The sequence below is a fragment of the Protopterus annectens genome, chromosome 10.part0 (assembly GCF_019279795.1).
Source record: "Protopterus annectens isolate FY-2018-M chromosome 10.part0, PAN1.0, whole genome shotgun sequence".
Lineage (NCBI taxonomy): Eukaryota > Metazoa > Chordata > Ceratodontiformes > Protopteridae > Protopterus > Protopterus annectens.
This window is the reverse complement of record NC_056744.1, coordinates 1441675553-1441689018: the sequence shown is the minus strand read 5'-3', so window position 1 is coordinate 1441689018 and position 13466 is coordinate 1441675553. Positions and strand designations below refer to the sequence as shown.

Here is a 13466-nt window from a genome sequence, read left to right as displayed (position 1 = left end):
AGAAGAGATCAGACAGGAGTCCCCGTGGACTATGTTGTTTGCAGATGACATTGTGATCTGTAGTGAGAGTAGGGAACAGGTGGAGGAGACCCTGGAGAGGTGGAGATATGCTCTAGAGAGAAGATGAATGAAGGTCAGCAGGACTAAGACAGAATATATGTGTGTGAATGAGAGGGAGGATAGAGGAATGGTGAGGATGCAGGGAGTAGAGGTTGCGAAGGTGGATGAGTTTAAGTACTTGGGATCAACAGTTCAGCGTAATGGTGAGTGTGGAAGAGAGGTGAAAAAGAGAGTACAGGCAGGATGGAGTGGGTGGAGAAGAGTGTCAGGAGTGATTTGTGACAGACGAGTACCAGTAAAAGAGAAAGGAAAGGTCTACAAGAGGGTAGTGAGACCAGCTATGTTATATGGGTTGGAGGCAGTGGCATTGACAAAAGGACAGGAGTCAGAGCTTGACATGGCAGAGTTGAAGATGTTAAGATTTGCACTGGGTGTGACGAGGATGGACAGGATCAGGAATAAGTATATTAGAGGGTCAGCCCAGATTGGAAGGTTTGGAGACAAAGTGAGAGAGGCAAGATTACATTGGTTTGGACATGTGCTGAGGAGGGATGCAGAATATATTGGGAAAAAGATGCTAAGGATGAAGCTGCCAGGTAACAGGAAAAGAGGAAGGCCTAAGTTAAGGTTTATGGATGTGGTGAGAGAGGATATGCAGGTGGTTGGTGTGACAGAGCAAGATGCAGAGGACAGGAAGAAATGGAAATAGTTGATCTGCTGTGGCGACCCCTAACATGAGCAGCCAAAAGAAGAAGAAGAAGTGAAGGATTCTTGGGTGTATTGTTGAAGGACCTGTATGTTTGGTGCAGAACAGATTAGGGTAGTGTCATCTGCATATTGCACTATTTCTGCATTGGAAGTTGCTGGATGGAGTTGCTTTGTAAATATGTTGAAAAGAAGGGGACCGAGGATAGAGCCCTGGGGTACAACTATTGTGAGTGGGAGTGAGGTGGATAAGGAGTTGAGCCATTTTACAGACTGGGAGTGGTTGTCAAAGTAGCTTTTAAACCATAGCAGTGTGTGGTTGTCCATGTTAAACTCACAGAGGCTGGTTAAGAGTTTGTTGTGTGAGACTGTATTGAATGCTTTGGATAAATCCAGGAAGATAGTGGAGACTAGTTGACCTTGGTTTCTATGAGTGTTAATGGTGTTGGTGAAGTTAATTAGGGCAGTGGTGGTGCTGTGCATAGGTTGGAAACCGTGCTGGGTTTTGGAAAATAAATTGTTGTTGAGGAGATGGGTAAGGGGTTGGCAGTGGATACATCTTTCTAGTATCTTAAATGGGGTGATAGGATTGCTATGGGATGGTTGTTAGAGAGGTCAGTGAGGGGACCACCCTTGTGGAGGGGAATGATATAAGAGGTTTTCCATAAGGATGGAGGGTGTGCTCAGTGATGGATCTGTTTATCAGTAAGGAAATGGGGTAGGCTTTGGCTCTAGAGGCAAGCTGAATGTATTCTGCTAGAGGTTGTCTGTGGCGAGGGTGGTGGGTTTGAGTTTTGATAAGAGCTTTTGGATAGTGGATGTTTTAACTGGTTTGAGTGAGAATGGGGTATTGTACCTTGGGCCTATAGAAGGTTTGGGGGGTTAAAGGAGTTTGTATTAGTAATAAGTTTAAGTATGGAGGGGGTAAAGTAGTTATTGAAGCTGGATGCTATGTCAGTGTCAGATTCAGCAATATTGGGGAGGGGGGTAGAGGTATGGCCGTGCTGAAGAATGTTGTTTACTGCAGCCCAGAATTTTTGTGGATTGTTACAGTGTGTTTTTGTAGTGAAATGTAGTGATTATGTTTGTCTGACCTAATTTGCTTTTTTGCCTTATTGAGGAGCTCAAGGAAGGCTTGACTAGTTGTAGGTGTTTTGAGTTGACGCCAGGTTTTCCAAGCTTTGTCCCTGTCCTTGATTAAGGATCTTGTGGATTTTTGAAGCCAAGGGGCTGGGTTATTATGGGTTACTATGGGTTCTAACTGTTATAAGTGGAGCTAGGTGGTTAAGGATATTTAGAAACGTGAAGTTAAAGTGGTCAACTGCTAGATCTAGAGGAAGGGTTTTTATGGGAGACCAGTTGCATGCTTCTAAGGCATCTAAGAAGTGAGAAATGGGGAAGTTTTTCTGTGTATGGGTTTGAGGAAGGGTTGGTGGGTTACTATTTTTGATTTTCTGTCTAAGGATAAAGGTGGGATTGTGATCACTTAGTGAGTTGGGTAGTGTACCACACTGAAGGGCAGATTGGGGGTGGTTAGTGAAGATCCAATCTAGTGCAGATTCCTTTTATAATAATTCTTTTGAGCATGGAATGTGTGCTTTTTGTGGCATACCTATTTAGAAGTATTATGGGTATGAAGATACATTTGTTATAATTTAACAATGGGTGTATAACGTGTAGAAGTTTTCTTTTTATTTATTAGATTGACAAAGATTGTGGAATTATTTGACAGTAACAATTTATAGTTTTTTTCACTAGTAGTATAGTCATTTTGCAGGAAAGTAGATTTCTACTGCTGACAGCTGTTGAATTTTTGGGTCTATATTAGCAAATCGAAGCAACAGAAAGCCAAACACAGTTTCATCGACACATATGTGTCGAGCTCCCAGGTAACTGAATGGCCAGATCACTGATTTTTTTATGCCAACTACATACAACACCCCCCCCCCAACTAAATATACTAACTCTGAGATCACACTATACTGGGGAAAAGGGCAAATTCAAAGTGACGGCCAACCGATTTTTTTCCCCTAGGAAAAAAATCGGTTATTTGGCCATTCGGTTACCTGGGAGTTCGACACATAGGTGTCGATTAAAAGGTGTTCGGCTTTCTGCCACATCAATTTGCTAATATAGACCTGGATTTTTTTGCACTACTGTATTCCATCACACATTTTTGTTGTATGTTTTAACTTGTTAACATTGACATAGCAGTACCTTTTTCTCTTTGTGTTTTAATGCAATTTAGATTTTTTTTTTTTGCTTTAAGTCTTTCCTAGTTTGAATGTATTAAGCCTAAGTTTTAAACCTAGGCTTGTGATCATGTGCCTGGGACAGTATATTGAGCTGTAGAATAAAATGTTATGTGCATCACAGAGTAGCAGTAAAGGGTGAGATCACCATTGCATAGAGCAGTAAGCATTCTTAAAGTGCTAAATGCGTCTGGGTAAATCACACATTACCTGAACGGGGATGGATGGCATGAGCAGTACTGCTGTGTACCACAGAGATACATACTGCAGTGTTGGAGCATTACTGTAGCTGGAATTGTCTTAGGGCAAATAATGCCCAACAAGTTCCCTCTCTGTAAATACAGATGAAGTATCACTAACCCAAGTTCTTTATATCTGATTTTTTGTGCATATTGTACAGTGATTGTAAATCACTGTACAGCACATCTGTCTTGTGTGGACAAATGGAAATCATTGCCACTTTACTTTGTGTGGTACTGCTCAGAGGCAACCTGTGCCTTACATATATAGCAATTTCTCACCCAACTTTAATGGAAATGCTGCACATTCACAAGTCAAATGGCACATGGGTCACTCGCTCAAAGGACCTTAACCTGGTATGTGACATCAACAGAACTTGCTGGAGAGACAGATTTGTCTCACAGAGGTTGCCCCACCTTTGGAACAAGCTTTCTATTCATGTTAATCAAAGCCCCTCATTGGCCATATTTAAGTGCAATTTGGATAACTGGATGGGTAAGAGGAAATTCACCCCAGGGGGTTTCACGTATGTCCCTCTTGGATAGGGGCAATAGGTGCTGATTTTAATGTCTGCTTGAACCAGACACCCTTAGGAACGCAGGTTGAACTTGGCTAGGCTTCTAACCCTAACCCTAACCCCAACCCTACTTGCTAACTCTAACCATAACCCTAACTTTAAATATCTGTCAATCAGCTACCAATATATGTATGATGTCACAGTGAAATCTGCATGGCAGTCAATCATCTGTCATTTGCATACAACAGCAAGGCTATCTTGGCATGTCATTCACATAAGCCACGCCCACTTCTGCACAGTCCTACCAGAGGGAGCATATCTCTCAACTGGCCAGATTTTGGCCACATACTTTTGGTCTTTTTCTCATAAAACTGTGCTTTTTCCTGACACATTAATGAAGACTAAAGTCAGAAAATAATAGCAGGCATTTACGTTTCAGACTTCATATCCTTCAGAAATGTAATGCTAATGCAAAACCTGTTATTCTATCAATTTTCTAAGCTTATAAGGGCAATATTTTAAAAAATTGCCCGTTTCTAGGCCTTTGTACCCCATTACTTGTGTTTTTGTCCAGAGTTCTTGCTCTAAGACGTTCAGAGGTATGGGGGGGTACTGTTTTACAATAACGCCCAAATGGAAATAAATTAAAACAGAACTTGTCCTTAAAGCAACTTTTTCATGTTTTTTATGCAACATAATAATCCAATCAGACAATGCCCTTCAAAATGACTGGTACCCACAGATTTATATATTCATTATGTTATATTTCTAAAGGATAAATACTGTAATGTAAGAAAAACACTCATACCAAAGCACACAAAAAGCTGTTGCACTCACTCGTTCTGAAAAGAGGTGTGTCTATTGCTTGTGACATCAAAGGGCGTGGAGTTCTGCGTAGCTGAGACAAAATGGCACCGAGCTTCAGTTTTGGGTTGAAGAAAAAGGTTTGGGAAAGTATGTAAAACTCAAACACAAATTTTCTACTACTGTGTCCGTTAGTATTGTTGCAGGGATATGGATACTGAATGTTATATTAACTTTTTATAAGCATCTTATGTTATAGGGCATAATACGGAAATTTAGTTTCATTTCACAGTAAATGTTACAAACCTGGCTGAAGGGATACGTTTGGTTTGGAATTTCAGTAGACAGTCAGCATTTAGCTTACGTTGTGTAATAATTATTTTTTTTATTTTTGTCAGTTTGCATTTGGGACATTGATATTTTAAGGTAAGGTTTTCTTTTTCCTCACTAAATGTTGCCTTTTTCATATAAGGAAAGGTCTTGCTGTGGAGCAAACAGGTTGAGCGTTGGGAGAACTCATCTTCGGAACGTCTTCAGTTAAAACGTCCTCGAACGCGACTTTGTGAACTTTCTGAATAGTTACATAGTTTAATTCAACTTCAGTTTTACTATGTCCAAGGATGTGCAGCTTACAGTAAACAAGTCTTCTGGACTCTAGAGTTCAGGAAAGCTGTCATATGCGTAGAGCAAGACGAAAACGAAAGGACAAATGAAGCGATCATTCTTTTTCCATTGTAAAGGAAATAGTGTAAACAGGTTGGGGCTTCCCACCCATGGATTAAATTGGAGAGCAACTGGAACTTGGGTCAGCCTCTTTCTTTCGTCTGTTTGGCCCGTTAGATGCTGGTGAAGCTCTTACGGAAATTATAAACTTAACCTACAGAGCATATTTCTTTGAAACCTGCCCATTACATTCTCGAGGAGGCGGTACTGACGTACAGCACGCCCACCCTGGCTACTATCTTCGCAGTAGTTAGAAAGTTTCCCCGACGACCTAAGGAGGCGGTACCGGTAATGGCACGCCCTTTCGGCTGTCAAGCGTAATATTTGCAATCCCTATATTCAAATGCTTTTGGTGTGCAATATAGGGTTGCCACCTTTTCATATGGCCATAGTGGGACATTTTCGGGGCACACATCAGATTTTACAGGTCGACATAAACCCACGGTCAGTACAAGTGATAGAACTTTCCTTTCTTGCCTAAATATAAGCTTATTCTTGTAGCAGTTTAGTTGCTCATCCTGTTTCTTGTAACATGTAGGTATTTTAGATACAGAAAGAACTATTGTATGCAACTATTACATTACATATGGAACATAATTATGTCCTACAATCTCAGGACATTTGCCACGTTTAATATATTTGGTCATGACACAACCGCCCAAAGAGGAACTGTCCCTCGCAAAGTGTAACAGGTGGTAACCCTATTGCTATAAAGGATCTAGACATATCTCACAGCTGTCCGTGATTTTTGACTCAAATTTTTGTTCTGTCCCTCTTAATAACTCCTAAAATTGGTGACTTTTGGAGGGTATGTGGTAGTGAATTATACTTAATAAATGTTAATAATTAGAGTTATAGACCTCCTTTTACTTCGGGAACTGTCTATTCGCATTATTTTGTTCCATCAGTGTCTCACATTAATAGACCTAATATTTTAAGTGTCCGTCATTGGTTGAGAGCTACTGATTTAGATTTGCCTTTTAAACGTGCTGTCAGTTGTAACAATGTGAGCTGTGCTGTTAAGTTGACTTTTTTGAAAACGCTGCACACGATCGAATTGTTTACCGGACTGCCGCAGGTTACAGACTTATCCCTCTCATAGGTAGGTACTAGGCTATTGGCCCTAGGGCCAATATAAGCCTAGCCAAAAAGGTACCCTGGCTTTCGCTAGCCAAGAAAATTAATTTCCTGTGCCCCTGTCAAGCAGAGCCACATAAGTGATCCCCGGGGTGAATTTCCTATTTCCCATCCAATCATCAAGATTTATCTTGAATGCTAATGAGGAGCTTTATTTGATATAGATAGGTAGTTTGTTCCAGAGTATTGGAAGTCTCTGGGACAGGAATATATCTGTCCAGCGTGTTCTGTTTATTGTGGTGACAAGGTTTAGGTCCCTAGAGCGTGTCGCTCGGAGGGATTGGGATTTCTTTAAGTGGAGCATGTCCAACAGCTCTGGGTTTGACATAGCTTTGTATGTTAGGCAGAGATCGCCTCTGAGTAGGTGATATGCGACAGAGTAAAACAGGAGTTTTTTGAGATGGTCTGCATAGGGCATCTGTTTGAGGCTGGTAATCTTCTTTGTAAGGTATTTCTGTAGCCTTTCCAGTTGTTGTAGATGTCTTGTGAGGTACATACCAAAAGGGGCATTGTACTCTATAATGGGTCTAATGAGTGATGAGTAGAGGGAACAATTATCTCTCTTTTTTTTTTTTTTTTTTTTTTCCTGGATGAGAAACCTTTTGTGATAGGTGTGCCACGTAGAAGGATTTCCTGACTACTGTGATGTGATTATTAGAGGAAAGACTGTCCACCTGTGTCCCAAGGTCTCATCACACTTTTGTAGACTACTGTCTATGTGGTAGTTCATGGGTACAGAGTTTTTACCAATAGGGATGACAATGCAGTTTTTGGCATTGAGCTTGAGGCCATGGCTTTGACACCAGGCATCTGTCTCAGTGAAGCCCTTTCGTAGGATGTCCACATCATTAAGAGTTTTGATTATGGCTCCTAGTTTGCAGTCATCTGCGAACTTCATTAGCCAAAGACCTTCTGTTTTAGCCTGTACTTCAGAGAAGTAGATACCAAACAGGGGAGGACCCAGGACTGAAGCCGGTGGTACTCCACTTGTCACTGGTAAAGTCGCATTTGGAGTCTGCTACTTTCACAGTGTGGGTTCTGTCAGTGAGCCAGTTGGCAACCCATCTTGTGACATAGGGATTTATACCTAGTTTAGTGAGTTTATAATTCCAGAGCGGTGGACGGTGTTGAAAGCCTTGGTGAGATCTAGATAGGCTGTGTGAACCACTTTACCCTCATCTTCAGCTTTGGTGACTGCTTCAGAGAAGTCATGGAGATTACCAATGTCTTTGTTTATCTCTGGTTTTGTCTCTGGCAGTAGTTAATACTTAGCTGTTCACTGAATTAAATGCATACTTCTCAAATGTCCACATTTTCGCAAATGTACTTTTTGTGGTTTTCTGGAAAATCACTGAGGATTGAGTACACTAAATAATGACAGACACTGAGTTTCAGAACACTAAATAATGACAGACGCTGAGTTTCAGACTTCATACCCTTCAGGAAAAGCATGCTAATGCAAAACATATTATTTTGGCAACCTTCAAAATTTATAAGAGCAGTAAGTAAAATTTGTCTCTGTTTGCCCCCTCTCCCCCCATATCTTTTGCTTTTGCCCAGATTCCTTGTGCTGAGGTGCCATCAACTACATAGTGGAAAAGGTATGTTACTGCATAAAATAAATTGTTGAGCTTGGTATTTCCCATGATGCACTTTGCATTACTTTGGTTATAGGTTCATAGGTCTGTACTAGGCTAATGGCCCTGTAGCCTTTGCAAGCCTAGCCCATAGAAGTGCCCTGGCATTGTGCCGCCCAATGTCGGTTCCCAGTGCCTCTGTCAAGCAGAGCCACTCGAGTGATCCTCGAGGTGAGTTTTCTATATCCCATCCTCTCATCAGGATTTCTCTTGAGGTGAGGTGCTCTACTTGACATGTATAGGAGGTCTATTCCAGAGCATGGGCAGTCTCTGGATTGTGAACCTGTCTCTGCAGCATGTTCTATTGATTGTGGTAATGAGGTTGAGGTCTCTGAAGCGTGTGGTGCGGAGGGATTGGGATTTCTTTAGATGCATAATTTCTAACAGAGCTGGGTCAGACATGGCTTTGTAAGTCAAGCAGAGATTGCCTCTTTGTAGATGATATGAGACCGAGAATAACTGGATTATTTTGAGTCTGTCCATGTAGGACATGTGTTTAAGACCTAGGATACTCTTTGTGAGGTACTTTTGTGGCCTCCCCAGCTGTTGCAGGTGTCTAGTGAGGTACATGCCAAATGGAGCATTATACTCTGATCGATCTAATGAGGGAAGAGTAGAGAGAAATGACCTCTTTCTTCCTGGATGTAAAACCCTTGGTAATGAGTTGTGCCACATAGGACTAGAAATGACCTCTTTCTTCCTGGATGTAAAACCCTTGGTAATGAGTTGTGCCACATAGGACTTTCTGACCACAGTGGCAATGTGGTGGTCGGAGAGGTTGCTGTCAGCCTTTGTCCCCAGGTCTCTCATAACTTGTTCAGTGGGCTCCCACCAGTGTGATAATTGGTGGGAACTGAGATTTCCCAAAGGGGATGACTATGCATTTTTGACATTAAGCCTAAAGCCATGGTTTTGGCACCAGTCATTGGTCTCAGTGAGGCCTTTCCGTAGGATGTCTCCATTACTTGGGGAGTTAATGGCTCCCGTCTTGCAGTCGTCTGTGAACGTGGTCAGCCAGAGTCCCTCCGTGTTGGCCTGGACTTCTGAGTAGTAATTGCCAAACAGGAGAGGACCCAGGACCGATCTGGGATTCCACTCCTGACTGGTCAGCAGTCTGATGGAGTCCACTACTTTCACACTGTGGGTTCTGCCTGTGAGACAATTTGCAACCCACTTAACGATATAGGGGTTGATGCCTCGTTTGGTGAGTTTATCAATAATTCCTGAGTGAGGAATGGTATCATAGGCCTTGGCCAGATTGAGGTAGGTTGTATGAATTGCCTTACCCTCATCCACAGCTCTGGTGACTGACTCAAAGAAGTCAGCCAGATTGAGCAGGCATGATCTACCTTTCACAAAACCAAATTGTATAGGATCTAGAGTTTAGAGTCCCTATATCCTTTTTAATTAGGTCCATGATGATGTGCTCCATAGCCTTACATACAGATTCATTGGGTTAATGGGATGATAATTTCCTGGGTCTGTAGTCGCTCCTTCTTTATGGAGAGGTATGACTGTAGCAGTGGGCCATTTGGAAGGGACAAAGTCTGAGGTGAGGCTGTGAGTGAACAGGGCACACAGATGTGGTGCCAGTTCACTTTGTAATTCATATAGAACACAGCCAGGGATATTGTTGGGTCCCATGGAAGCTGTATTCTTGGCCTTGGACAGTGCCTCACATTCTTCTGGTATTGAGATTGGCCCTTGGTGGGGGTGTAAAGTTGGCACTGAATCTTGTTGGGCCAGTATGTTGGCAGTAACAGTTGGCTCAGTATAGGAGATACCATTGTGCCGTAACTCAGAGGAAATCTGGGTATTGCTGTGGAGTTTTTTGATATAACTATAGAAGGCTTTGTGGTTGTTTTTAGTGTCTGCTGCAATTCTGCCTTCATAGCTGGCTTTGGAGGTTTGATGAGGGATCTCAACTTTTTGTTGAGAGTACTAAGGGAATTTTTCCAGTCTTGGGACTTTTTTGCAACAGTTTCTTCTGTTGTAGAATTTATTAATGGCAGGGGACCACCAGTTTGGCTTCCTTTTTTTTTTTTTGGAGGAGAGCGTCTTGGTTCTGTTGTATATGGCTAGTTCCCTGCATTTATGTACATGTTCGTACAGTGCATTGGTGTATGATTTGGCAGTCGTGCATCTATTTTCCATTAGCATGGGTGCCGTGAAGTCAGCCACCTCTGTTTTTAGGAGTCCAAAGTCAGCTTTGGAGAAGTTTTTCATAGGGGATACCTTTTGCGGGGTGTGGGTGAGATGTGGATTTCCATGGTGATTGATTTGTGGTTGGATCTAACCAGGGAGGAATTGACTATTGGTGTAGAGCAATGGTTGCCCATGTTAGTAATAACCAGATCAAGGATATTACTTTCTCTAGTGGGGGTAAGAAGGAGCTGGTCCAGGGCATTGGAATTGATGAATTGCAGGAAGCATTGGGCCAGTGCATTAGTAGTTTTCCCAGTTGGAGGGGTAGTTCAAGTCACCTAGTATGAGAGTGTTGGTCTGGATCTTAATAGTTTCCAGGGTGCTTAGGAATGTGGAGTGAGAGTCTTGGGACATGGTTGGGGACCTATAGCAGGCTGCGACCTGAATTGCCGTCAGTGTTGTACGTGGAGCATCTCAGATGCATTATACTAGTCTGGATGTGTGCATATTTTTTATGAATATGGAGACACCACCACCTTTGGAGCTTCGGTCTATGTTCTGGAGACGAAATGTTTGGAATGAGTTATAGCCTGGTAATGCAGGGGTGCTTTCTGCAGCTTTAAACCAGGTCTCCATTACAGCACAAATGTCGATGTTCTCCATTTTGAGGAGTACTTCGAGCGAGTGCATCTTGAGATGTAGACTTCTAGCGGCATGACCTTAGATTGCATTTATTTATAGCTGCTGTTGTGGTAATTTTGTCTTTGGAACACTGCCTAAAAAAGGCACAACAGGGGTGGCAAGAGCCTTAGCCAGTACCCGGAAACTCAGGGGTGACTGATGCAGGCCATCTCTGGCAAAGCATTAAGGTCTGTCTGTCATCTGAAGCAGACATACTGGATCCCCGTAGAATGACACCAGAAATTTAGCCAATTGTTGAAGTCAATCATTTTATGTTTGTACTTTGATCATTCTGGGTGGCAAATGATTTCAATTTTCTGGTTAACAGTTGTAGACTAGATAAATAATAAGAGGAGCTTCTACTGTAATACAACCATTAAATACTGCATCATCTTGGCACGTTACCTATCGGCTGTCCAGTCCATATTTTTGCCTTCTTTGGTTTCTTCATCATGTTTGTGGCTTGCTGATAAGTCATTGAGGACTTAAGTCACTAAATATTGATAGACATTTGAGTTTCAGATTTCATATTCTTCATAATATGCATGTTAGTGCAAAATCTGTTGTTCTAACAACTTTCTAAGTTTATAAGAGTAATATTTAAAAAATCTCCCTGATTTTAGGCTCCCCATTATTGTTTTGGCTTTGTGCAGAATTCTTGTGCTAACAGGTTTAGAATTATGCCTACCATGTTAATGAAGACCTCAAAAAGAAGCTCTTGCACCTAGTAAGTACGTAATTGCTAAAGCAACGTACTTGAAAAATGCAGCCCTCTGTTCTTAATCCTTCTGTGTGTTTTTTTTTGTATTGATTATTATGGTTAAAGATTTTAACCTAGAGAAAACACGGGGCAATTAAACTGATATGTTGTGCTGTAGTAGGTATTAAGTCATTGTTGCACTTATTTGCTGTATCATGTAAATAGTTCATTATGAATGTTATGTGACACTGGTTACTTCTTGCTACTTTGTTTACATGACATACATTTTTCTGTCATAGCCTGTTAACTTGCCATATTCTTAGTGTTGGCTGCTATATTTGACAGCTAGGTGACCACTGTCAGCCACAAACACCATAGCCTAACTTAATTATAACTAAGGGCAGTAATATCAAGGAGGTATTCATTTTCTTAAAGTGGCCATTCTTTGTTTCAGAAAATGTATGAGTAATAGTTTTTCTGTTGAAAATGGTGTACACTGTATAAACAAAACTGCAAAGCCTCCTTCAGCATTCTTTATGCTTTTAGCAAATGCATTAAATATGCAGTATTTTGGGTGGTATTCTTAGCAGGGTTCTCTGCAAGTCAATGTGTCCCTTCCCATATTAGCGTAGAGGTGGAAAATGTGAAGGGTGTATGAAATCTCAGTTTGAATGCCACTCATTCTTATTAGGGGTAATTTATGATCATCGACCATGGGATGGGTAAGGCCAATTTCTAGCCAAATGGGATAGGTTATTTTGAGCACAAAAACGGAAATTAGCTAGGCTTAATATGGCCTGCAAAGGGCAGCTAGCCTAGTACTTGCCCATGAACCCATATTTTAATCGTGTAGTTTTGTTATCAGGGTAAGCGTTCATGGACATTGTATTGTCCATGGGCTGATTGAATCCAAAAAACTGACGCATTATCATTATCGAGTAACACAGAGCAGTTTAATAATTGCATGACCTTGTACTTGGATCAGCACATTTATTAACATGATTAGCGCATTTCCAGAAGTGTCAGTTAATATTTTCTCCTAATACTGACTTTAGATCAAGGATTTTCCTGTACATACCACTTCATCATGGTGCGTGTTATGATGTAATAGAGAATGGACGACCTCTAGATCACACCCTAATAGGAGGCCGAACGTTCTCCAGCAGGGTGTTAATTTACAGGTAATGCCCTAGGAAAAATGAGTCCGCTGCTTTATGGCAGCATATCCAGAACTAACTGCCACCATACTAGCTAAGCAGAGCTTTCGCTGTTTAGCGAGTGTAAAATAAGAAAAGTGTATGCGTGTGTTTGGTGTTTGTGTGTTTGAGTCTGTGCATGTATGAGAGTGAGAGATTGGTTTGAGCAGTTGTCTTGCACAGACTTTTTTTTCGGTTTTATTTAGTGCATGTGTGTGTTTTTCTATCTGCATGTATGAGTGAATGTATGCAGGAAAGGAGGTGTGTGTGTGTGTGTGTGTGTGTGTGTGTGTGTGTGTGTGTGTGTGTGTGTGTGTGTGTGTGGTGATTCCTGGCATCAATTAAGAAGTTTGTGTGCCTCTTGTTGACTCTTAGCTCAAGATATCCGGCTAAACCTAAAAAAAATGGGGGACAGCAGCTCAAAATAGGAATTTATTTTACTTGAACATTAGAATTTGTATTAGCATGCATTTTCTGAAAAAGATGTGTGGCTGTGCGAGTGAGATCGACAGTAAAGAGGATTGCATAGATCTGCACCTTTCAGCTGAGGAAATCTGAATGAAGCCTAAAATAAAGAGGGAACAATGGCTCAAAAATAAGAACAGATTTTAATTATTGCTCCTATAAAATTACCAACTTGCTTAAATAAAAGGATTTGTGTTAGCATGA

At 41.4% G+C, this 13466-nt stretch overlaps 1 protein-coding gene across 1 annotated transcript in view; it reads left to right on the top strand.

The window, feature by feature from the left end:
• Positions 1-4604: 4604 nt before the first annotated feature.
• STXBP3 (syntaxin binding protein 3) overlaps positions 4605-13466 on the top strand; it is a 758101-nt gene continuing 749239 nt past the window's right edge. Inside the window, exon 1 of the mRNA XM_044086884.1 lies at positions 4605-4728. Coding sequence (XP_043942819.1) covers positions 4683-4728 — 46 coding nt within the window. The 5' untranslated portion in view covers positions 4605-4682. The remainder of the gene's footprint in view (positions 4729-13466) is intronic.